This window comes from Lingula anatina, chromosome 1, assembly GCF_051362555.1.
Source record: "Lingula anatina isolate TDL-2025a chromosome 1, LinAna3.0, whole genome shotgun sequence".
Taxonomy (NCBI): Eukaryota; Metazoa; Brachiopoda; class Lingulata; order Lingulida; family Lingulidae; genus Lingula; species Lingula anatina.
In genome coordinates, this window is record NC_141767.1 from 59,269,136 (window position 1) to 59,294,815 (window position 25,680).

At 33.4% G+C, this 25,680-nt stretch overlaps 2 protein-coding genes across 3 annotated transcripts in view; one reads left to right on the forward strand and one right to left on the reverse strand.

Moving 5' to 3' along the window:
• Positions 1-407, reverse strand: part of LOC106179978 (ectonucleoside triphosphate diphosphohydrolase 8) — a 31,317-nt gene extending 30,910 nt beyond the window's left edge. For both annotated transcript variants that reach the window (XM_086999479.1, XM_013563808.2), the window contains exon 1: positions 242-407. The gene's annotated coding sequence lies outside the window, so the exon portion shown is untranslated. The remainder of the gene's footprint in view (positions 1-241) is intronic.
• On the forward strand, positions 394-24,217 carry LOC106179984 (uncharacterized). Its single transcript, XM_013563818.2, has 13 exons — positions 394-563; positions 771-1,025; positions 5,590-5,809; positions 9,451-9,687; positions 10,137-10,249; positions 10,610-10,754; positions 11,749-11,801; positions 15,171-15,268; positions 19,569-19,749; positions 20,009-20,089; positions 20,271-20,679; positions 20,907-21,811; positions 22,243-24,217. Exons 1-13 carry the CDS (start codon positions 543-545, stop codon positions 22,531-22,533), a joined length of 3,009 nt encoding a protein of 1,002 aa, XP_013419272.2. The 5' UTR covers positions 394-542; the 3' UTR covers positions 22,534-24,217.
• The last annotated feature ends 1,463 nt before the right edge of the window (positions 24,218-25,680 follow it).

Consider the following 25,680-nt stretch of genomic DNA (forward strand, 5'->3'; position numbering starts at 1 on the left):
GTACAACCTAAAAAATGTTCTAGATGTCATGTGTAGAAAACTTCAAAAGCAGCACAATGTGATGTACACAAACAATATACCGGAAGACGAAGATCAAACACTGTTTACAGAGAATGTACTCTCTCAACAGCTAAATAGTTTCTTTAGACTTTAAGCTAACACAAAACTTGTGTAAATTAACGGTTCTTCAAAATCCGTCAGCACATTTTTTCTAAAAAACAAGAAAATTATCCGTACGTACTCGAGCTTCGTCTGCAGCCGCCATCTTCTCAAGGTCACACAACATCGAGATCAATTTGTTTTTATATAATCAAGAGCGATTGCCGAATAGTTTTTCTAAAAAATTATGAAAATATTTCTTTGAAAATAATCTTTGCTTAATGATGGTTTAAAAGAGTTATTTCAAAACTTTGAAAAATATTGAATAAATTATGGAAATTATGTCGGCCTCAATCCGTGACGTCATTAATTAGGGACCAAATATAAATGTATTGTACAGTGTATTTATTGAAGACGCCTCGCTTTTATCAAGATTACTGTTGATGGAGTCTTCAAAAATTGAGGTGAGTAGTCCGAAAAAGTTATTAAGTTTATTTAAAGTAGTTTTTAAGAGAAAATTCCGATAAAAATTGTTTCAAGAGTTATTTTGAGCTGGTATTTATTTCGCTCTTGGATGTGACCTGAACTGGGGAAGTTGATGAACTGTGAGCACGCCCCGCACCACTGTGGCAAGATTGCATTTCGCCTCAAATATTTCTCTCTCGTTTCAGTTTCTAGGCACTCCGTGTGGCCACCATGGGCCATACACCTTCTACAAGGCCATCAAATATTCCCTGGGGAATAAAAGTCAAATTTTATCACTGGGCGAATTTTTCTATGTGAAACATTCTGAAGATGCCCCCATTTGTATCGGAGAAGTTCAGTTACTTTGGGTCGACAAAAATACCTGTCATGATCTGTCTAGTGTCCGATTATATTTCCTGCCAGAACACACCCCAGAAGGAAAACAGCAATATCATGGAGAGGTAAAATGAAAATCCAGTATTTAATTTAAAAGAGAAAAGTTGAAATGTGCATTTGTTATTAAGTTTTCTTATTCAATGTTTATTTAGTGTTTGTTTACACTTGAGTGATTCACTAAAGTGGCTTAACAATGGGTATAGTATTTTGAGGTAAAAGTTCATATAGGGAACAAATCCAATGCATATGATTTGCAATTTGACTGTATATGATAAATAAATTAGTACTCACAATTTTACTTACTAAATTAACAAGCAGATTATTAGAGATATTAATTGATGTGTCTCTGTAATTGTTTCATTTTTGGCACAGAGATGTTGATGAAAAACATATAACTTAAAGACATTTATTATGGTTATACTGATATTTTATCTGAACTGATGTCTAATTAACCTGAATAGTTTTGATAATAGCATCTTGGAAAGTACTGTTGAGAGATGCACGAGTTTTAACTAGCTAAGAAATGTAAGCCAAAATTCCTTAACCTTTTTTTTTTGTTATCTGCATTCTTTATTGTTCTACTTAAGAACCTAGTAGCATGTGTCCTAGTAAACAGTTAAATATGATACTGACTTATAAAATTACTGCCCTTGATGTTAATAGTAAATGCCCTTGTGAATGGATAACAAATGTTGAAATTGACTATCCATGTCTTAGGTTGAGGGCCTGATATATTCATCAGAAAACACTCCTGCTATTGTGTGTAGCAAATAGCTGATTCTGCTTGATGTATCGATTTTAATACTCCATGGTCTTTTCCCACTAACATATATATATATATATATATACCTGTAACTCAAATAACCTCAATTACCCATCCTCCTTATAAAATAAAATGTTTACCTAACATCTTGAAAATTGATAAGAGCCCAAATGACTTATTTGGCTGTGAAAAAATCTTTTTATGGGAACTAAGCCTTCTATAATGTAGAAACAGTAGATGTAATTAAAGGTGGAAAAACCATGTGTCATGTAAATGTTAGTAACAGGCAGTTAGTTTTCTTTTGTGTGTCATTTTTCTTTTTGGCATCTGAGGCCCTATTAAAATTCAGCCCACCACTACACCACTATGATTATGGCTAGAGGGGATAATGGCAGGCCTACAATACAATCACATGAACTGAAGTGATGCATTACATGCTGTGAATAGATGGTCGAATGTCTTTGCTATTGTTGTCCAAACGAACCTTAATAAAATCAATATAATTATCAGTTCTGCTCCTTATTATTGATGTCAGATTTTAGTTATGTTTGAATTAAATGGAGCTGAGCTTGATAAGAGTGGATATATGGAAATGCTCAGTGCATCTGTTATTAATCATCTTCCTAGACTCATTGGTTTAACTAAAATAGCAAACACTGTTTTATTTAATATGGTTGTCTTGAAGTGAAAATAGCCTCATTTAATATTAAAGACCAATTGTTATAACTAACTTAGAATGATGAAAAGAAATAGCTTTTTTAATTTGAACTAAAATATGGTACAAACTTGAAAGTTCAGAATGTTTGCATACGAATTTATTTTAGTAACTCCAAATTATGGAGTGTAGGAATTTCTCTGATGATATCCTTGCTATTGCTTGATGTGTACTGGAAGTTGGTAACTCTTAATTAACACACACATGTAAGAGGTGCAGCTTGTCAAATACTGTGACAAGGAGGGAATGCATATCCCTCTTAAGATAATTTTCAAGATGTGTAGTGGACCACATACTAGCCAAAATATCCTGAGCTCCCATTATTATCTCAGGGCTTCAGTAACCCAGCCCCAAGTATATGTGTAATGAGTTGATTAAACATTCCCATATAGCAACAAGATAAATTTATCCAACAGATCATTAAGACTCGTTTTTAAAGAAAGATCCTGTTTTGCTGAAGTTTAAATGTAAATAACAGAGAGGATTGAACACACATAATATCTGACCTACTTTATTTTCACTAAATAAGTAGATTGAATATTTAAAGGAGAGCAATATGTTGTTTTAATCTGTAGGAATGTGTTGGTATAAGATAAGATAGATACCTTTAAACAATTTCACCACACAATTTCAGTGGTATTGGCCAAATTATTTATTTTTTTTTTACTAGAAATATGCAAAAAGAAATTGCTCCAAAAAGATTTTTGTCATATGATGATTAATTTATTATATTATCACAAGGAAGTTTCTTTCATTGGTGGAAAACAACAGCAGTATTAATAATAGTTGTTCAGACAGAGTTAGTTCAATTAAAAACACTACTTTAGCATTGGACAAATAATAGTAGTGAATTTGTAATTGTTAATTACAGGTGTCTGATCAATGAAGTTAACAGTTTAATGCAGCATCTGCAAGTGTCTTAAAGAATGTCAGCTTGCACAGTCCACACTTAAGGCATTGTGTGATTTGGCCCAGCTTTGACTAATGTAAAATAAATATGGCCTTTGTTGTGGGGCAAAGTGAAATGTAATATGCATGAACCTGTGCAGAAAAGTATTTACAATAAGAGCTCTGGTTGTTCATTTAGCACTGAAAGGACCCCTTTGGCCCAACCTATCCATGTGGAATAGTCTTCCAAATTTGTTCTTGTTAGATAACACAAAACTACCACAGTGGGTGAATTATGGTTTGATCAACCTTTGTTGTTTTTTTAAGTTTATGTTTGCTCAAAAGTAAAACTTGTAAACTATAGCTATATATTATATGGTATTAACCAAATTTCTGATAAAATGGTAACTTAAAGTGTTAAGGGTTTATATTTCAGAGGTCTTTTGATTTTATTTTATTTTATTTATGGTTAACATGTTTATTATTAACATGTCACAAGAATATTGTTTTGATAAGATAAAGTGCTTTCTTCTTAGTTGCTGAAAATATTATACTTAAAAGATGAATTAATTTTCCTACTAGTTCAATATGAAATTAAAGAAACCTTTATGCAATCAACCTAATCCTCTGTTATCATCATCTGAGTAAATGAAAATCATTTGATTCCTGCTCAGTTTAGACCCAGTGAATTATCACATTTTTGTTTTAACTTAGCTGTCAAGATTGATCATCTCCAGTCCTAACATTAAGCCAGACATGGAAATTTCTGTTTGTTTGAAATGAAAACAGATGTCAATTTTGGTACAAAAGGGTTCATTGTTATTTAATCCCATATGTTCAGAAAAAAATTGAAACATTCTTAAAGAAATTAGTTCAAGAACAAAAGATAAAGACAAATATTAACAATTCTATAAGCAGGTAAATGCTGTACAGATAATTTCGTGTTGCATTCCAGTTAAATACATGTATGCCAATTCAATCTTTCTCTGAGGGAACTTCTGCTTGCATGTGTTTTGCAGTCAGTGGAGTGGAAATGTTGATATAACTTCAGTCATTCCAGGTACATTCAGCTCAAGAAAGATTACTTAAGTTTTCTTGTGCCATTGATAATGGTTGGTTTAATGTTGACCCAAATGTCAGGTACGGTTTATTGATTAGTATATAACTAGAGGTCTTTTATGCTCTTTTTATTGTAGCCTCTTTTTTTTCATTCATTTTGGAATTTTTGTTCACATGTTGATTTATCAGCCTTTAAGGAGAAAAATAACTACTGAACATTGTTTGAGTACAGCATATAACATTTTTGTCTGAACTTAACAGGATATCATTAACTAAGGGAGCTATTTGCAATTTTGCCAGTGATGTTGATGACTTTTCACAGTTATATATGGCTAAAATTTTACATTAGATTATGTGGTAATGATATATTTCTAAACTGATGAGTCAAGGACAAGGTGATATTTGCTCAATGATACAAATGGATTTTTTTACATTTTCTTATGACTCAGCTCCTAATTCAGTATAGTGTCTTCCTGATTTTAATCTAAAAGCTAAATAACCTCCATAACTTTAAAAGACACAAATTGTTGTGATTTAAAATGGAACATAGTTTGTAATTCACATGCTATAAGACTTAATTTACAATATTAAACATATCTTCAGAATATTAAATTATAAATCAGTGGTCTTTCGTGTGACCTCAAGTGAACAAGTCTCACTAGTAAGTAATCAATGCAAGTAGGTTGTTTTTCCACACTTTTGTGCTGTGAATTAAGTGGAATTATATACTAATAACATGCTCTTTGTCCCATTGCCTAAAAGTTTTTTGTTCCAGAGGTGTCAGCTTTACTATATTGAGGTCATGCATGTGTTTTCTTTATTCAAATGTGGTACATTATAGAGAAAAATATTCTTCTGTATATGGGTGCTCAAGTGTATTGCTAACACTGATGTAATTAGGGATCTTTTGTGCATATTCTTGATCTGTTAAAGACTTATTATAGTACCTGGGCTCGTATAAGTAACAAACTTACTTTTTAAACCTATTTAAACAGGTAATTCTAAAACATAAAGCTTAACAGTTAAGAGTGTGATTAATTTTGAACCAAAATAGTTAAAGTATTTCTATTATCAAGTGTTTATAAAAATCTAATTAAAATCTGTTGTTGGTTTACATTGGATATTATATACTAGTATGCTTATACTTTCACTGGGTCAAATTAAACTGCTTACTTCAATAAAATATAAACAAACTTTATTTTAGGATGAGATACTAGCTGTGTCTGAGAAAATTGTGTTGAAGATTGAGGATTTGCTTAAATGGATGGTGTACGACGTCACATGGACAGCAGGGTCAAAGGCCATCTTCAGTGCTGATGAGAAGAACGATGATATAGACATCCAAAACAATATCATTACAAAATCATTTTCCAACAACAGTGCTTTGGATTGGAAGGACATTGAGAAAGAAAAGAAAGCCCTAGGTAAACAAAACAGTACTTTACCTTTTAAACATGTTGCTGAAATTTCCAAGAAATTTCCAGTCTAATTCCTTTATTCATTGACATTTTCTTGCAAATGTGTATCCATCAAGCTTAATTATGTTACTGGTAATACATTTTTTCTCAGGGATCTTCAATATAACAGTCAGTGCACATGTATGCTACAAACTATAATTGGCCAGAGACTTTACTTGTACCTTATTCCACACTGTAGACAGTATTTTTGGTTAATAAGAAATAACAAGCTTGGACTAGAAATTTAAAAGAAGATATTTTTTAATGTTTAAAAGATATCATGTATAAACATAATGTTATTAACCACTGGGTAAACCTGCTGTGTCTGCATCCTTTATTTTATCTTTTATTTATTATTATTCTTTTTTAGCAGATGTGAATATTGAAATGCATTTAAGAAATATTGCTCACTCATACACATACATCCACACAGCTAAAGAAAGAAAGAAAGAAATTATTAAAGTGCAATATGTGGATCAACTGCTTATTATTTATATTTATATTTAGTGCTTTGTAAAAAGATAAATGGGGAGATCAGTGTAGGACCATTACAAATTATGCAGGTGAACTTGGTTAGCAGTTAGGATAGGCAGAAATCATGGTTGTATAAAATATCACCATGTGTTGGCAGAAAGAATCAGTCTGCATTGGATATGTGATTAGTTGACTTGATTCCTTTGTGACCTTATGTCCTGTGTTTATCAGGTAAATGGAGTATAATTCAACTTCTTCTTTGATGTTAAATGAGGATATATCTTTTTGCAACATGTCTTGCAATTCTGATCACTGATATGTTTTTTTCTGTTTGCTCTATTTAAGATATAACCGTGGGCTTTTAAAGATATCTACACATTAAATGAAGATAGGAGAAGATAACTATTGATCTGAGTGCATATACAGTATTGGTCTCAAATAATCTTGCTTATCCTTTAGAGGGGCCTCCAACTGTGCTCCTGGGGTTGCACTTGGCATGATTTGTTTGGTCTCCAAACTAACCATGGCTGGTGTGTGCATATCTGCAATGTGTCCTAAAGCTTGGAGAATTTAATAACTGGAGCTCATACACAGTATTGGGACTTCAATGTCAACGTTACAGCTGCAATAAGAAAGGCCTAATATGCTGCTATTCACTTGGTTTTATTATGAATATAATCAATTACCATTACATGCCTTTATGCACAAAACCTGTACTTGATTAGATTCTATAGGTCTACTTATATTTAATGCAATGATACCACTAAGAGGAGAAGTTAATTTATATCCTGCACTGCTGAAAGCAAGTAGCTAATACCATATTTAAATATTATGTATTGGTTTATTTTTTGAGGGTCTTTTTATGACCCCTCTTGGACCAAACATTTTATTTTTGTCTAATATTGAATTGGCAGTTATGTTTTTACGCATCTAATTTCCAATAATTTTGAATGTCTTTAAACAAACATTTCATCTTTTCAAAAGAAAATTCAATATTTTGCTGTAGAATTTTCACCATGTGTTATTGGCATTTGTTCATTCCTTGGAAGTGGTATTCATTCTTTTGACTAGAATAACTTCAATTACAGTAATTGATCATATGGAAATTCAGCTAATGATAGTGGACTAAAATGCCTTCTCTCCTGCATCCTTAGTTGGTTTAAGTGTGCATATGATACTTGGCCCTTCTTGTGAATATTACATCAGAAAATTTCTGTATCCATACCTCTGGCCACTTAACATTTGTGAGTCCTTGAATATGGTTGTTTGTGATTATTGAAAGCTGTGTGACCACAGTTGTTCAGTGCCTAATGATTTATTCATGGGTTGTCTTGCATACTGAGTGAACACAGATAATACCTTACACCAACATCATAATGTGCACAAAACACACACACTTATTTACAGGTAAAATGTAAATATAGGTACATGTCTTCTTGTAATAAAGTAAGAGGACCCTTTTCCCACTGGTAATTTTGTATTTCTCTTTAGGGTTACTTTATCAGTTGCATTTATTTATTGCCTTATCAGATTTTTCTCTGCAAAAATGATTTCCTAGGTGAAAGTAACAAATCAATACAAGTAATTAATAATTTTTTCTAGATTTCATTTTATGAAGAGATGTGGTCATTATACCTAAAACTATCATTTTGAAACCTCCTTTTGGTTATTTTAATAGAAACCAATGTGAAGAAAGATGTGCTAGCAAATGCATCATTTTTAGTGCATTCAATGTTATATTGGTGCCATGGCAGTTGCAATTTACAAGAGTCATTTTAATGTTGTTGTTTCAAATAGTACTATATTACAAAGGGAAAAACATACAGAATCTTTGTGTTAGTATTTGTTTTTTTGGTAAACATGTGATACAAAATGGAGTAAAGATATGTTGGTGCCAACTAAGTGAACATAACATACAATTTCTTTAAAGAGGATATGTATTATATAGACTTAAAAAGGTTATCAAGTGTCTTTATGATGATATTTATATATAACAGTTATTTATTACTTATTACAATTAGGAAAAAGAAAGCTGTTTTAAAGACAACAACTTGACATAAACTTAAAAGCACAAAATAAATGAGGGCACAGTATCAGTGGCTTTATGTTGGAATGTCATTATATGTAGTGATGCAGTAAAAAAGCAGTTCATTTCATTTGTAGGCCATCGGTAGCATGGTAAGTAGATTTGTTATTGATTCCTTCTCCCGACTAATGACATTGAATATTATAGGCAGGTAATCTTTGCATTGCAGAATTAAAAAATGGATCCAGAATAATTGCCGCTATCATTGAATCTGCCTTATTCATTACCTTGGTTCAGAAATGTGAAATTGATACTTTTTATGGGTTTTGATGTTGATATTTACCAGTCTTTTGGTGATAGCTGTTAGGTGCAATATCAGATTAATTGATTTGCATGTAGTCCTGTTAAGTAGGTAACTTGATATTTGACCTAAAAGATTCTGCAGTACATCACTGCTCTGTGCAGATGATTATATACGTATGAATATTATATATATATATATATATATATATATATATATATATATATATATATATAAGCCCTTAAACCAAAATCGGTAGAATATATTCTACCGATTTTGGTTTAAGGGCTTATTATTATTATGTATATTTGAGAATCAGTCAGTGATAAACTCAGTAAGACTTATCTTTTTGATAAATGATCCACGAGTACTTAGTTGCAATACTGCACAGATAAGAGCCCCATCTGTTAGGAATTTAGGGTACTAAATGTACATGATGATGAAACAAAGGAGTGGTAAATATTAATAAGATGAGTATGCAAAAGCAGCATCACAGAGAATGCAAATGCCTGTTTACTTATTGGTTTGATAAAGAATATTAATTTTTCATGCTATTTTTTATTTGATCAGTATTAAAATATTATCAGTTTCATAATCCTGTTTGACATATGAAAATATTGTTCATGTACTAGTATAAAAACATGTATAAAATGTAACCAATTTTATGTTCAGTTCTGTTATAATATCTTGTTATTATTAAATTCAAAGTATATATATATATATTGTGTTATTCCTAAGTGGTGAATAAAGGAGTAGCATTTCTTTGACAGCAGTAGAAATGACAGTAGCATTGATTTAAATTTTCAGGTGTTTGCAACAGCATGAAAGGCACGGAAGTGATAATACTTAGTTATTCCCAATACTGCCGCTACAAAGCCATTCTCAAACGCCTCGAGGGAGTGACAGACAAATGGCTTAGGAACACCTTAGTGTGTGCCATTGGTGGCTTTACATTTAACAGTAAGAATGCTCGAATACTTTTCTGTAAGGACACATTTGAGCATCCAGAACTTGAGGAACTTGAAGTGCGTTGTGATGAACTTGGTAAGTTTGGCAATAGACATATTGTTTTTAAATTAATGTACATATTGTACATACTGTAAAGCATCAGCATGTTTTGTTCACTGTTTCTGTCCGTGTCACTGTTGTTGCATTTTTTTCCTGAAATTTAATTGAAAGATATGCTCATACAGTAATACATATTGGTAGTTGGTCAGAAAACCACAACAGATTGTGAAATACATAAACTTTTTTGTTTAAGGTTATCCAAATGTAACAGATAATTCTTTGCATGCATTTGATATAGTTCATGAGATCCAATATTATGGCTTTTGGTATCGAGTTTTGCCTTAAGGAATGTGTGGATTTCAAAGCCCCTTTATGCATTCATATAACATCCCCAGTAGATTTTTATTCCATTGTTATTGCATGTAGATATTTATGCATGTTAAAATCTTCAGGTCTGTATTAAGTGTTACATTTCGTTATAACAGCACCAAACCTAAAAGGCCGTCCAAGGAAAAAGAAACGTCTTAAAAAGGAGAGTTCTATAGAGTCAGAGTCAGGAGAAGAAAGTACAAGCATGGATTCTGTCAGTTTTAAGAAGGTGAGCCATATGTTGTACACTCTTTTTTATATGAGAGGCATGATGGAGCTAATAATGTAAGTAGTTGAATGAAGGCATGCAGATAATCTGATCAGTTAAACAGATTTGAATGGTTGTCTGGTGTATTATTTCACTTTGTTTGTCATTGCCTCTGTTAAAAAATAGCAAATGCGAATTATGTACTCATATCCCATATCACATTTGACCAACCCCATCCATCTGAGCCTGTTCCCTGAATATTGGTATCCTGTCTGGGAATGCCAATATATAAATATTTGATCTTGTCTTTTTGGGCTCAAGTCAAGCAAGATGGAAAGAACAATAGTATATGTGAATTCATGAAGCATTTTTTTTTTTTAGTCTCAGGCTCGTGGAGAGAGAAGGAATGGCAAGTCTATGTCACCTAAAGATATGGCAGAAGCAGACTTTCTGGCAGCCTTGTATAAGTTCATGAGGAACAGACAGAGTCCCATCACCAAGGTCCCTTCATTAGGATTCAAAACAAGTGAGTCGGTTTTGAAGGCTGAATTTTTAATGTTTATATTTTGTGACTGTTTCCTAAAAATCAATCATGAAATTTTTGGGTAAAATGAAGATTCTGAATTATTTAGATGATACTCTAAATATTGAACTTAATGTAGCATTTTCTTATGTATTAAGCTCCTAAGTTAAGGCCATGGTAAGATTGATGTTGAACCCCTGATAAATCCTCTCAAGAAGTATTATTAGTAAAAATAAGTTAAATGAAGCATAGAGTGTGTAGTAAGTGTCTTGTATCAGTAGGATAAAGTATTACTTTAAAATCAGCTTAGGGAAAAAAGGTCTATACTCTCATTACTATTGTTGCTATTACTTTATCTCTGTATATTTTCACCAGCTCAGTCTGGTGCAGTAAGTATGAATAAAGCATCATGTATAATGCTCAACTGGATATTAATTATGTTTAAATTGGAAGCTAGTATTGCATTGCATTTCATTTGTTATGGTGATATATACTGGCTGTGTCGTTTCATCTATAAGCGGGCTACATGTTGAGAATACATAAAATGTATGGTGTTGAAATGATTCCAAATGAAGTATACAAAGTTTAGCAACAAAATAATAATGATAATAATTGTATCATAGTAGCTTCTAAAAACGATCTTTAAAATGATGGATGTTAAATTAGTAGCTAGAGATGACTGGTTTCCACACTTTTTGGTCACAGTTGCTCAGACATAATATCAGTGTGACATATCCTTGTCATTTCTTACAATAATTTATGGATGGATACAATACTGTTACCTGCGGGCAGTTCAAAAATACACCAGACAACCATTCTTGTTTGTTTACTTTTGGCATTATATAAGTTTTTACTAGTTAAATTTCATGGTTTGTTGTAATATGTGGCACGTCAAATTGAATTTTAATTTAATTAAAGATTTTACTAGTAAAATGAAGCACAGAAGTTATCCCCGTTTTCAGACTGAAAAACTGCACCATCTTAAATTTTATTTCAGTTGACCTGTATTACTTTTACTCCAGTGCACAGAAGTATGGGGGCTATGAACAGGTAAAGAACAGCTCCATTTTAAAAAGGGAAATATAGAAAACTGCTCAAAGATATCTTTATTTTTAATGCAGATGAATGAAAACATTTTTGTTTAGAGCTAAATTATTATGTACAGACACAGATGTGTCTGTACATATTGCCATCACCTGCGTCTGTCGTCGCCGTCGTCGCCGATGCCGATGCCGATGCCGTCGCCGTGCACTTTCCTTGTAAACACCATAAGTGGAAGGCAGTTTTACTTTTTGGCTTTATATTTACAGAGCTGATGAATATTCATAAAACGCAGGTCAAGTTCGAAAATCAGCATGATCGGGCCATTATTGTAGAAGTTATGCTGTTTTTTCACTTTTCAGCATATATGCAACCTTGTAAACACATTTTAAGGAAAACCGTTTGGCCTGTTGTCATGAAACTCACAGGAGTAATCAATCTTACTAAAACGCAGGGCAAGTTCGAAAATCAGCATGATCGGGCCACTATTTTAGTAGTTATGCGTTTTTTTCATTGTTCAGCATATATGCAACACTGTAAACACAATATAAGAAAAACAGAAAGCCCAATTGTCATTAAACTCACAGGAACGGTCAGTCTTACTAAAACGCAGGTTGAGTTCGAAAATCAGCATAATTGGGGCATTATTTTAGAAGTTATGCTGTTTTTTCACATTTCCTCAGATTTCCTCAGATTTAATTCTTAGGCATGTTAATAGCCTTATTATTTAAGTAATAAGATACGTAAAAGTGTTTGTTTGACATTTCCTGAATCTTTACAACATTGTTAGTTGATTATGTAAAAATGATGGTAAACTTGTTATCGTGTATTGTGTAATAAAGTGTCAAAAATGGAAATAAACTCATATCATTGCAGTTTGTCAGATTCAATCATTCACTATGTTCAGAATCTCAGAATGGAAGAAATTGGACATTTAACACTGTTCTATTGATATTCTTCACATCTCATCAATTTTCTTAGTTGATCTTATAAAAATGGCAGTAACCTATTAATTTTGTTTTATGTTAAAAAAGTGTTAAAAATGGAAATAAACCCATTTCAGAACAGTGCAGTCTTGTTTACATTTTGGCATTTTTAAGGCGTGACTTTGAAGTTCCATCGGCCTAAAAACATTTGTTAGTCATGTTTACTATTTGTCCATGATACTAATATTTTATTATTAAAAATTGATGATCATTATGCTGTTAAACATTATGTAATATTGCATCAAAATTTGAAAAAAACCTATTTTGGGCACTGCTCCCATGATGACCATTTAAGAAAAACCATGTCACTTACTGTTCTCAAACAGTACAGTTAATATGTACAGATGTGTCTGTACATATTGCCATCACCTGCGTCTGTCGTTGCGTCACTGTCGCTGTCGCCGGCGCCTTGCACTTTCATTGTAAACATGATAAGTGGAAGGCAGTTTTACTTTTTGGCTGTATATTTACAGAGCTGATGAATATTCATAAAATGCAGGTCAAGTTCGAAAATCGGCATGATCGGGCCATTAATGTAGAAGTTATGCTGTTTTTTCACTTTTCAGCATATATGCAACACTGTAAACACATTTCAAGGAAAACCGATAAGCTTTTTGTCATGAAACTCACAGGAGTAATCGATCTTACTATAACGCAGGTCAAGTTCGAAAACCGGCATGATCGGGCCACTATTTTAGTAGTTATGCTTTTTTTTTCACTTTTCAGCATATATGCAACACTGTAAACACAATATAAGAAAAACAGATAGGCCAATTGTCATTAAACTCATTCCTGCTAAAGCGCAGGTTGAGTTCAAAAATCAGCATAATCGGGCCATTATTTTAAAGAAATGCAGTTTTTTCACATTTCCTCAGATTTAATTCTTAGGCATGTAAACAGTTTCATTATTGAACTAATAAGATACGTAAAAGTGTTTGTTTGGCATTTCCTGCAATTTTACAACATTATTAGTTGATTATGTAAAAATGATAGTAAACTTGTTATCGTGTATTGTGTAATAAAGTTTCAAAAATGGAAATAAACTCATATCATTGCAGTTTGTCAGATTCAATCATTCACTATGTTCAGAATCTCAGAATGGAAGAGATTGGACATTTAACACTGCTCTGTTGATATTTTTCCCATCTCATCAATATTCTTAGTTGATAATATAAAAACGGCAGAAAACTGTTAATTTTGTTTTATGTTAAAAATTGTTAAAAATGGAAAAAAAAATACATTTCAGAACAGTGCTGTCTCGTTTACATTTTGGCATTTTCAAGTTGTGACTTTGAAGTTCCATGAGCCTGAAGACCTTTGCTAGTCACATTTTCTGAATATCCATAATACTAATATTTTATTATTAAAGTTGATGGTCATTATGCTGTTAAACATTATGTAATATTGCATCAAAATTAAAAAAAAAAAAAACTATTTTGGGCACAGCTCCCATGATGACCATTTAAGAAAAACCATGTCATTTACTGTTCTCAAACTTACAGGAAAGAAACATGGGACTAAAATACAGCTTCAGTAGGAAATACAGTCTGTTTAGTAATTCTTACTGCCAGTTAAACAGTTATTTTGTGAAAATTTCATTTTTCACATATTGGCATTTTCAAGGTGTGACTTTGAAGTTCCACGGGCTTGAAGACCCATGCTAGTCACATTTTCTGAAAATCCATGATACGTATATTTTATTATTAAAAATTGACGGTCATTATGCTGTTAACCATTATGTAATATTGCATCAGAATAGAAGAAAACACAATTTTGGGTGCTGCTGCCATGATGACCATTATGGGAAAACCATGTTACTTATGATTGCCAAACTTTCAAAAAAGAAATACAGGACTAAAATGCAGTCTGAGTTGGAAAAGCAGTCTAAGTGACTTCTTTTTCTGGAAGTTATACATTTTCAAAGTGTAAACTTGTCACATATTTTAATTACATTGGTATTACCTGTTGAGGATAATTAAAATTTGATGTTGAATTTGCAGTTTAACATAATGTACTTTTGCATCAGAATTGACAGTAGCCTATTTTGTGCATAGTTATTTCCTGTTTTTTGTCTGTACATTTGACAGCTTTGCTGCCTTGTTTTCATTTACAATTAAACATCCCAAGCAGAGAAACTGAAAAAATACACATTTTATGTTAAATTTGTTGTAAGATCAAGGGGAAATGAAAAATTTGGAATTCCTATTCTGTTAAATGTTGGTGTCACCTGCTGTGCTTTAATAGTCAGTCTTAAAAATTGACAGGTGCTATAATTGTCTGCTTATATCAGTTATGTCATTATGTTCACAGTTGAAAGTTAATTTAAAAGAATCTGTTGAATTAATGATTTGCTGTTCTCAATAGGATCATCCAGTTTTTTACTTGGTTTTAGATAACTAACAAACGGCTTTGGAAACACCTTTATGACAAACTAGGAGGTAACCCAGGAAGTACTAGTGCTGCCACCTGCACCAGAAGGCATTATGAGAAGTAAGTGGGTTTGCAATAATTATTAAACAGTGCAGGTATACCTGTTACTGAGTTAAGCATTGTGATGTACAAGGGAAGATCTAGAGGTTGCCCCCATTTCCAAACCAAATTGTAGCCCACTCCCCACCCCCCAAAAAAGAAAAAGGTCACACACACAGAAGCATGTTTCATATACTCCATTGTGCTTATTTCCTTAGTTACATTGCACCTTTTTATTATGTACAGACACAGATGTGTCTGTACATATAGCCGTCACCTGCGTCTGTCGTCGCCGTTGCCGTTGCCGTTGCCGTTGGTGTGCACTTTTACCGTAAACACGATAAGTGGAAAACGGTTTTACGTTTTGATTTGAAACTTACAGAACTGATGAATATTCATAATATTCAGGTCAAGTTCGAAAATCAGCATGATCGGGCCATTTTTAGGGAAGTTATGCTGTTTTTTCACTTTTTTCAGCATATATGCAACACCATAAACACGATAAGTGGAAAACCGTTTTACCTTTTGGTTTGAAACTTACAGAACTGATGAATTTGTATAATATGCAGGTCAAGTTCGAAAATCAGCATGATCGGGTCATTTTTAGGGAAGTTTTGCTTTTGTTTCACTTTTTTCAGCATATATGCAACACCGTAAACACGATAAGTGGAAAACCGTTTTACCTTTTGGTTTGAAACTTACAGAACTGATGAATTTGTATAATATGCAGGTCAAGTTTGAAAATCAGCATGATCGGGTCATTTTTAGGGAAGTTTTGCTTTTTTTTCACTTTTTTCAGCATATATGCAACACCGTAAACACGATAAGTGGAAAACCGTTTTACCTTTTGGATTGAAACTTACAGAACTGATGAATATTTATAATACGCAGGTCAAGTTCGAAAATTAGCATGATTGGGTCATTTTTAGGGAAGTTATGCTTTTTTTTTCACATTTTCTCTGATTCAGTTCTTAGGCATGTTAATAGTCTCATTATTGAACTAATAAGATATGTAAAAGTATTTTTTTGACATTTCCTGCATCTTTACAACATTGTTAGTTGATTATGTAAAAATGATGGTAAACTTGTTATCGTGTATTGTGTAATGAAGTGTCAAAAATGGAAATAAACACATAACATTGCAGTTTGTCAGATTCAATCATCCACTATGTTCAGTATCTCAGAATGGAGGAAATTGGACATTTAATACTGTTCTATCGATATTTTTCCCATCTCATCAATTTTCTTAGTTGGTCATATAAAAATGGCAGTAAACTGTTAATTTTGTTTTATGTTAAAAAAGTGTTAAAAATGGAAATAAACCCATTTCAGAAAAGTGCTGTCTTGTTTACATTTTGGCATTTTCAAGATGTGACTTTGAAGTTCCATGGGCCTGAAGACCTTTGCTAGTCACATTTTCTGAATATCCATGATACTAATATTTTATTATTAAAAATTGATGGTCATTATGCTGTTAAACATTATGTAATATTGCATCAAAATTTGAAGAAACCCCTATTTTGGGCACTGCTCCCATGATGACCATTTAAGGAAAATCATGTCACTTACTGTTCTCAAACTTACAGGAAAGAAACATGGGACTAAAATACAGCTTCGGTAGGCAATGCAGTCTGTTTGGTAATTTTTTCTGGCAGTTAAACAGTTTTTTGTGAAAATTTAATTTTTCACATATTGGCATTTTCGGGGTGTGACTTTGAAGTTCTATGATCCTGAAGACCTTTGCTTGTCACATTTTCTGAAAGTCCATGTTACTAATATTCTATTTTTAAAAATTGATGGTCATTATGCTGTTAAACATTATGTAATGTTACATTAAAATTTGAAGAAACCCCTATTTTGGGCACTGCTCCCATGATGAGCACTTAAGGAAAATCATGTCACTTACTGTTCTCAAACTTACAGGAAAGAAACATGGGACTAAAATACAGCTTCAGTAGGAAATGTAGTCTGTTTGGTAAATTTTTCTGGCAGTTAAACAGTTTTTTGTGAAAATTTCATTTTTCACATATTGGCATTTTCAAGGTGTGACTTAGAACCTCCACGGGCTTGAAGACCCATGCTAGTCACATTTTCTGAAAATCCATGATACGTATATATTATTATTAAAAATTGATGGTTATTATGCTGTTAAGCATTATGTAATGTTGCATCAAAATAGAAGAAAACACAATTTTTGGTGCTGCTGCCATGATGACCATTATGGGAAAACCGTGTTACTTATGACTGTCAAACTTTCAAAAAAGAAACACAGGACTCAAATGCAGCCTGAGTTGGAAAAGCAGTCTAATTGGCTTCTTTTTCTGGAAGTTATACATTTTAGTGAAAAATTCATTATTATCGTGTTGGCATATTCATTGTGGGACTCAGAGCTCCCATGGACATGAAGCCGAATAGTAATCAAATTTTCTAAATGCCCATGCTATTTATAGTCAATAATCTAAAATTGGTGATAATTATTATATAATTTATTATGTAATGTTACATCAAAATTGACAAAAATCTTTTTGCACTGCTACTGCAAACATTATGAAAAGAAAACTGTGTTACTTATTATTATTTTTAACTTACAAGTATGATTTTTAGGATTGGCATGCAGTTCAAATTAGAAAGCCAGCTCAATTGGGTTATCTTTTATCATTGAATTCATGCAATTTTGTGTGAAATTTTCATTTTTCTCATTCTGGCACTTTCAAAGTATAAACTTGAACTCTGATGGGCCTGAAGCCTTATGCTTTTACTTGCTTTTACAGCGCAGGTAAATTTTGTTTAATATTGCAAATAAGTTTTTCAATATATATATATATATATATATATATATATATATATATATATATCAAAAAAGATTAAAAGTTTGAATGGCAGCATCATTGGAATTATATTTACCTCTGCCAAGGAGGTTATGTTTTCACCCCTGTTTGTCTGTCATCAACATAACTCAAAAAGTTACGGACCGATTTTGATGAAATTTTCAGGAACTGTCAGAAGTGGGCAAGGAGGACAATGATTAGTTTTTGGTGGTGGTCCGGATCAATAATCAATCAATAATAATCAACAATTGCTGTCTTGGCAGAGGTCTGCGCTCTTGGAGTGCCTTTCTAGTTTTGTTATGTTTTCCTTTTTAATTTTTTTCTCAAACACTGGCATTTGTGACTTTTAACTCTCATCTGCCTGAGGCTCTGCACATTTTCTATATTTCCACATAAGCAGTTGTATTGTTTTTTATGTCTTTAAACATTATGTAATATTATTTTATGCACTGTCATCATTTTTCAAATATTGAGACTTTCATCATGAGAATTTGAACTCTCATGATCCTGAAACTGTAATCTTACTGAAGGGGTGGATTGAGACCATCTTCTGGGTCTTCCAGAAGACGGTCAGGTTATTAAGTTTATATTGACTGGTATCTATTTTTTTCTGTTGGAAGACCATAAAAATGGAGGATGGATCAACATAGATACTTTGGAATACTGTCAGAAAATATCTCTGGGTTCGCTCCTGTTATTGACCATGGTACCTGTTGTGCATGATTAAAATTTAGTGTTGACTGACAGTGCTATTATAAGCATTATTTATTATTGCATCAAAATTGACAAAATGACCTATTTTGCATCTTTATTTTCTGTTTTTTGTCTGTACATTTGACAGCTTTGCTGCCTTGTTGACATAAACAATGTATCAGCACATGTAGCTGTCACCTGTATCTGTTGTCACTCTTGTCATACAGTTTCCCAGAATTTTTTCTTGTTAATGCAGAAATGATTCAGCAGACTTTAAAAAAAAACATTTTTTGGACTTTCATTGTTAAATTAGTTGGTCGTCATTGTTAGACTATTCTTATATATCTGTCCATTGCATCTTCTTAACAGTGAGTGGGGGCAAACAAAGGGTGCTTTCCCAGAGATTTAGATCGATCTAGAGATTAAGATTTAGATCGACCTAACTCCCTGGGGGTTCACGCTAAATTGCAGTCAGCCGAGCGGGCACCATAGTTAATTACCCCCTTACAGCTTTTAGTAGGCGGGACAGACGCTTAAGCCGGCCAAGCTGACAGTAATCTAGTGAGACTCTCCGAAGGGATAGATCGATCTAAAAATCTATGGAAATGGGGTCAAAATTAGGCCTAACCCACCTTGTTATCCAGGACTTGCCAGTGAGCTTGAAAATTGGTGAATTATATTTGGATCATTTTTTCACAAGTAACTGGTTTGGACAAATAACATCCCTTTTAGTTAAATTAGAAAACGATACATACATGTATGTTATACATGTGTCTGTATATGAACTCCTTATGCCTCAGGCTGCTGTTGCCATTTGAACGTTATGTGAAAGGAGAGCTACACAAACCACTGCCAGTGCCTTACAAACAGCCGCCTCGCAGGCCGACCTCTGACACAGAAGGAAGAAGAGGACAAAAAATCAAAAACGAACAAGAAATAGCCTGGGAAGACAGAAAGAGAAACTCAAATTTGGGGAGAAAGGTGAATACAGCTTGTGAATGCTCAGACACTGCTGTAGCCTTTTATATAGGGATCACCAGTCCTACCTAAAGCCAAACCATGATACTTTTCTTCTTTAAGCAAAAGTCAGTGGTATCTGTCTGTTTAATTCTTGATATTGTTCCTTATATGTAGCACCTGTATTTGGATGGCTCCCATATAAATGACAGGTAAAAAGGTCTATGAAAAATGTCTTGTGTATTGAGACTACTTTGTTTGACATGTTTTGTCTCTCATTCAGAAGTTTGGAACCAGCCTGGAGTTGATGGAAAAAGAGAGGAAGTGGGAAGAGATGAGAAGACACAAAATACTTGTGCAAAAGGTAAACTCATTGAAAAATTTCTCTCCAACTTAACTTAATGACATGCTTTAACTTTCATGTGTTTGATGTTACAGACGAACAAGAACTGAATACAACCAAAGAGAGCATTCAGTGGCATGTAAAACGGGGTGAAGTAGGTCTTTGCCAACATCCACGTAAAACTACTATACTCCATTTCTAGGTGAGACAAGGGCATCCCAATCATGTCTTCAACAAAGAATCAGACATGCCCTCTTCATCAAAAGTCAATCACCAGCCAGTGGGCATTGTGACTCCAATGAAAAGCCCAACTACTTTGCAAGAGCCACGTGAGCTATTGAGAGCTGAAACAGTAAAATTCAACCAAGATGGAGAATATGATAAAACAAATCGTCCCAGCATTCCTCCTCCTCTGCAGAAACAACCTCTTAGTGTGCCAACCTTAGGGCAGAAAAAGGTGTTTTTGCACCGCTCTTTAGGCCAGGGTCAGGATATGTCCAGTAGCAGCCGTCCATTGCCTCCACCCTTAGTAAAGACTTCAGGGGGGAATAGAGAAAATGCTCCTGCAAAAGTGTACCATGAAGATGCTAAATATACTGCTGATGGCAAAAGTATGAGTTAACAGTCACTTATTCATTAGAACACGAGTAACTAGTCACAGAGTATAGTATTTTGTTATTGATTACAAAAGTTGCTATTTTATATCTGTTAATAAAATTGTTATGAATCAATTAAGAGATATAAGAAATTATGAACAGTACTGTAATGGGTTTGTCAGATGAGTCATATTTAAATTCTAGGTCTGTAAACATTTTAACATTTTCTTTTATTTTTGTAGGTACCAGTAACAGGGATAGCATAGATGGACAAGAGTCTTTTGCTCACAGACCTTCAGTGATTCAACACACACATCTGTCATCAAAGGGACCAATGGACAGTGAAGCTTCCTCTTCACAGCTGTATACAAGAATACAGTCCGAATATGGAGGGGTTTTTCCGCCATCACATCACTATAACCTTCCTATGAAAAGGCCATATCCTTATCCACTCCCAGCTCATCAGAAAAAAAGCTCTTTGCCAGATAGTTATGCCAAGGAACACAGGTCATTATATAGTTTGTCAGGAGATGTCATCATTGAAAATGCACATTCAGAAAAAGCCAAACGTCAAAAGCTGGACTGTAGGACTGATGACCCGAGGTCATTCCTTAAGACTAACACAAACCTGGTCCTAAGTCATAGTAGAGATACTCAGGAATCCTGTGACCAACCTTTTGATCTAAGTATGAAATCAATGAAAAAGAACAATGAACAAAATACAGGAGCATTTGATACCAAGGTAGAAAGTAAACCATGTACTTCAGCATCGGCATCATCCAGCAACAAGTACACTGAATGTGAAAAAACAACATTAACCATGAACTCTGTATCACCCAGACCTAGCCAGCAAGGTACAGTGAGCCCTAAAGTGCCATATCATAGTAACATTGTCAAACGTACAAATTCCCCACAGTCAATGGATTCTGAATTGAGTAGGAGTCAAAGTTCTGCCTCAAGAAGCCTTCTCGATGACAGACGTGTGTCTCCAGTAACACCATCTTCAGGTGGTGAGGATGGCAGTGACAGACCTGCATTTATTACCTCCTATTTTGACCCTCATGGTATCGAGTCCCAGCAAGCTCTTGCAAAGCATGTTATCACAAGAGAGGGGAAAGTTGTTTCTCCTGAGCTAAAATCACCTCAGGTGAGGGGTAGTTAATATCAGGGTCTGTATTTGTTTGTGCACTGAATTTAAAAATTGGAAGAATATTTTTGCCAGTTGCTTACTTAAAGGAATTGTTTTTCACCAGTTTTATTATTTAAATGCTGAAGTGCAAGTGTTAGCTAAAGAATGAATTATAATGGTTGAACTCAAAAATGTGTAAACAGTAGTGTTTATAATACTGATGGATAACATAAGTTCTGTTACTTTATGAAATGATTCCCATTCCAAGAAATGGACTAAAATCCTTATCTGAATGCTTAAATGAGAACAATTTTTGTTTCAAGTCGTAAATATTGTTAAAAATAAATGTCTGTTCATGTACTTTGTCCTCAGTTCACATTCCTTTCTATCTTTTAAGGCATGATTTAATGGTCTTTCTCTTCTAAACAGTTTTATGTAATTTTTTCCAGCATCCATCAGCAACACCCAAATCCAGCAGTGCCATCCAGGACTTCTCTCCATTGCTGCACCCAGCCTATCCCCAGATGTTGTCCCCTCCTAGCACCGTCCACCCAGGGATTCTGCACTCTCCTCAGCAGCTCATAGAGGCTCAACTACAGGCCCATGCTGCACACAGGGCTGCCTATGAGGAGATGATCAGAGCACAAATGTATCCTCACCCTTCCCCACTGTTTGTGCCTCAGTCGCAGCTTTACCCTCACCTGTACTCTGAAGGGCAGCAATACTTGTTTCCACAATAAGAGACAGGCATGGGCAGGGAAGTTCTTCATTTCATACTACTGCTTAGGGACTTTTTATATTCTCAGGAGTTTCCATATTGTGACATGAAGTTATGTTTTAGTCTAGAATTATATTTGTCTTGTATGCATTTTGGGGTTCTAAGAAAAATGAAAGGTGATTCTTTTTTATGTATGTTAAACTGCTTGTGTGGTTTAATGCCTGCAAAATGCGTTTATGTTTACTTTAGAATGCATTACTTCATAATCAATTAAAAAGTTTAAGGCAATAGTTATATGTCCGCAGTTCCCTTGTATTAATCGTATTGGATTTGCATTAGGTTGAAGACAAACCTTTAAGACTGTTGGCAAAAGAAAAATTGTTGACTGCTGGAACTGCATGGTAGATTTAAGGTTGGATATGGGACTGCTTTCCTGTCTAGAAAGTAGAGTTCAGGTATTAGATACATTTAACACAATTGCAAAATCCTACAACAAAGAAAAAAATGAAAAGAACAGATAATGTGTATGTTCTTTATGACTGTGTCACCAAAGCAAATGTTTAATAAATATTCATTATGATGCATTTCTGCATATTAATCTAGTATGTAAAAACAAGAAAGCCTGTATGATTATGGTCCAAGCTAAGGTCTTGCAGATCTTGAAAGATTTCAGTAATGAAAATAGACCTATTGATATTATATATGTGTTCCACATGGGTAGTGGACTAGCTTGCATTTGTTTTCATATAAAATGATATAGTAAAATTCATTATGTAGTCCAAAGAGCAATAATATGTAAAGCAAGAATAAATAAAAAGTAAATCGATATAAAGTAATGCAACACTAATACTATGCATTACCCTATTGCAAAACAATCAAATTAAGATGTATAATTGAAGATAGATTAAGTACTTATTCTGTTCATTGTACATAGAAACAAATCAGTATTTTATATTCGTTAATCATTTCATAATTTGATAGTTTTATATTTGCTTTCATTTATCAGAGCACCTTATCCAGTTGCATGATTATACTGGATCAACATATCATGTTGAATAGAAATACATTACTGTAGAAGTGATGCACACAGTGTCTGATCCTCATTGTGTGTAGCATAATATCTGAAAAATACTCCATTTCATATCAAGTTCATTGAACTGAAAACACATGCAAAGAAAGAGGAGTAAGAAATACTGGAAACAGAGAATCTGGCCATTTTCACCTTTTATGCATTAGCTGTTCAAGAAAAGATAACAGTGGTAATAGCTTGCCTTTGAGGAGTGACTTATTGAGCCCAATTTTGAATGTAAGGGAGTAAAGAATTCTTGAAGACTGTAAGTTGGTAATTTTAAAAACTTCTTCTTATAGCGTCTTAGCATTTTGAATCGGTCTTTTGAAACTAAAGAAAAGTGGTCTCGGATTCTCCGGATGTACATCGTACTTCTAGGATGCATTACTGACTTGCCATATGTATACCCACACCGATTGAGTTATCGAACACTTTGCTACATCATGATTCAAACCTTGTTTCAGCTTTTTGTATAAGAAGGACACTTCTAGTTACAATGGCATTGTGTATTTCCATTTATATAAGATTTGATGCTAATTTTCACTTTTTACCAAAGGGATCTAGATTATGATAGAATTAAATATTATAATAATATAATTATAGGTCAAATTTGAATAAATGAAAGTCTGTAAAGAAATTTTTGGTGTTTTCTTTGAACATATGTAATATTATTGTAGATGAAGGCAAGTGGCATAATATCATAGTATCTGACTTATGAAAATGAAATTGCCTTTTATCAGTATTTTCCCCTTAGAATAAAAGTAAATGAATCTCTTTTGTCTTCCCAGTCACATTGTGTCCTTATTACCAGACACTACAAAATTGCGATGGAATCCTGAAACACGGAGTTGGGGTTTTCAATATATCTTGTATTGGTTTTTTTTTTATAATCAGGCTATATAGATTTATTTAAATTTCTATGAGTTTGTGCCAACCAACATACCTTCTGGCATCAGCGTATTTCATATGTAGTTGTTGTAAATAGAGTTAGTTAAGGACTGACGTGAGGATTATAATTGTGAAACAGACATTCGAACTGGTGATGGTTCGGACTACTAAATCTTCAGAGCAATTAACATTCATGTGAATGAAACTTAGGAATAAAGAGCAATGATCTTTTAACTATGGATCTTTTAACTAAAAGACTTTTATCAAAAATAAAACACCTTCATTTTACTGGATGTATGGACAAATATTTTGATAAAAAATACTTCAAAATAACAAGATGATCCCCTTACCCTGCCAACTAATCATGCCCCTTTGTCACATATCTCGGCTTTACACTGTTTTTTTTTTAGCATACAGAGTATTTTTGTCCCCACTGTGGTTGTTTCTTCATGGTTTGGATAAGACTTTCATCTGACAGCCAGTCTGATGGATAATCTTTCTAGATTTTCTGAAACAATGCTGAAAATGGAACACCAAATGCCTTGAAAAAATTTTTAAAATGTATTTTTTTCTCATATATTATTGATTTGGGTGTTTTCCCTTTCTAATCTCCTAATCTGTGAATGTGTTATTTATTTGCAGCTAGTGTCTATAGAGGGTCCTAGTTTGAAGAAATGGCCAATAGCATGCTTGTTTTTTAAAATAAATACCAAAACTAGTTTTTCATGAGATTGGAGCTGAAGTTTTGTTCAGGTTAGGGTGGTCCATATTTTCGTGCTTCTGGAGATCTATTAAAATCAATCTAGATACCTCAAGTTAAAGGTAAAAAGGTTATTTTCTTGGGTTAGCTATAAATCAGAAATTCCTCTCCAATAACATTCCTGTAGGCCCTGGTAGCGCCTGTAGTTATACTGTATACTGCTAGTACTGTACTGGTGACTTTGGTACATTCATATGCTGTTGGTCAAAAGGTACCATGCCCCATCTCTAATAACATGTATTTTTGTAAAAAAGGATCACGTCACAGCTGTAAACTTTTTTTTTTTTTTTAGTGGTCATGATTCCAGATAGTACGGGTACAGCATAGAAAATGCAAAATACCAGTGAAGATATCCATATATTTAATAATTAACCCAGTAAAATCTTGGACATCTGATGTTCCACAGAGGTAAAAAAAAAAAAATTCAAACGACATGACCAAGCTGGGTTAGA

Excerpts from the sequence above, each read along its gene's own strand:
- LOC106179984 (XM_013563818.2), top strand. The coding sequence starts at position 543 with ATGGAGTCTTCAAAAATTGAG. Across the intron at positions 15,269-19,568 it reads ACCAGAAGGCATTATGAGAA|GCTGCTGTTGCCATTTGAAC; the intron begins GTAAGTGGGTTT and ends CTTATGCCTCAG. Across the intron at positions 21,812-22,242 it reads CTGAGCTAAAATCACCTCAG|CATCCATCAGCAACACCCAA; the intron begins GTGAGGGGTAGT and ends AATTTTTTCCAG.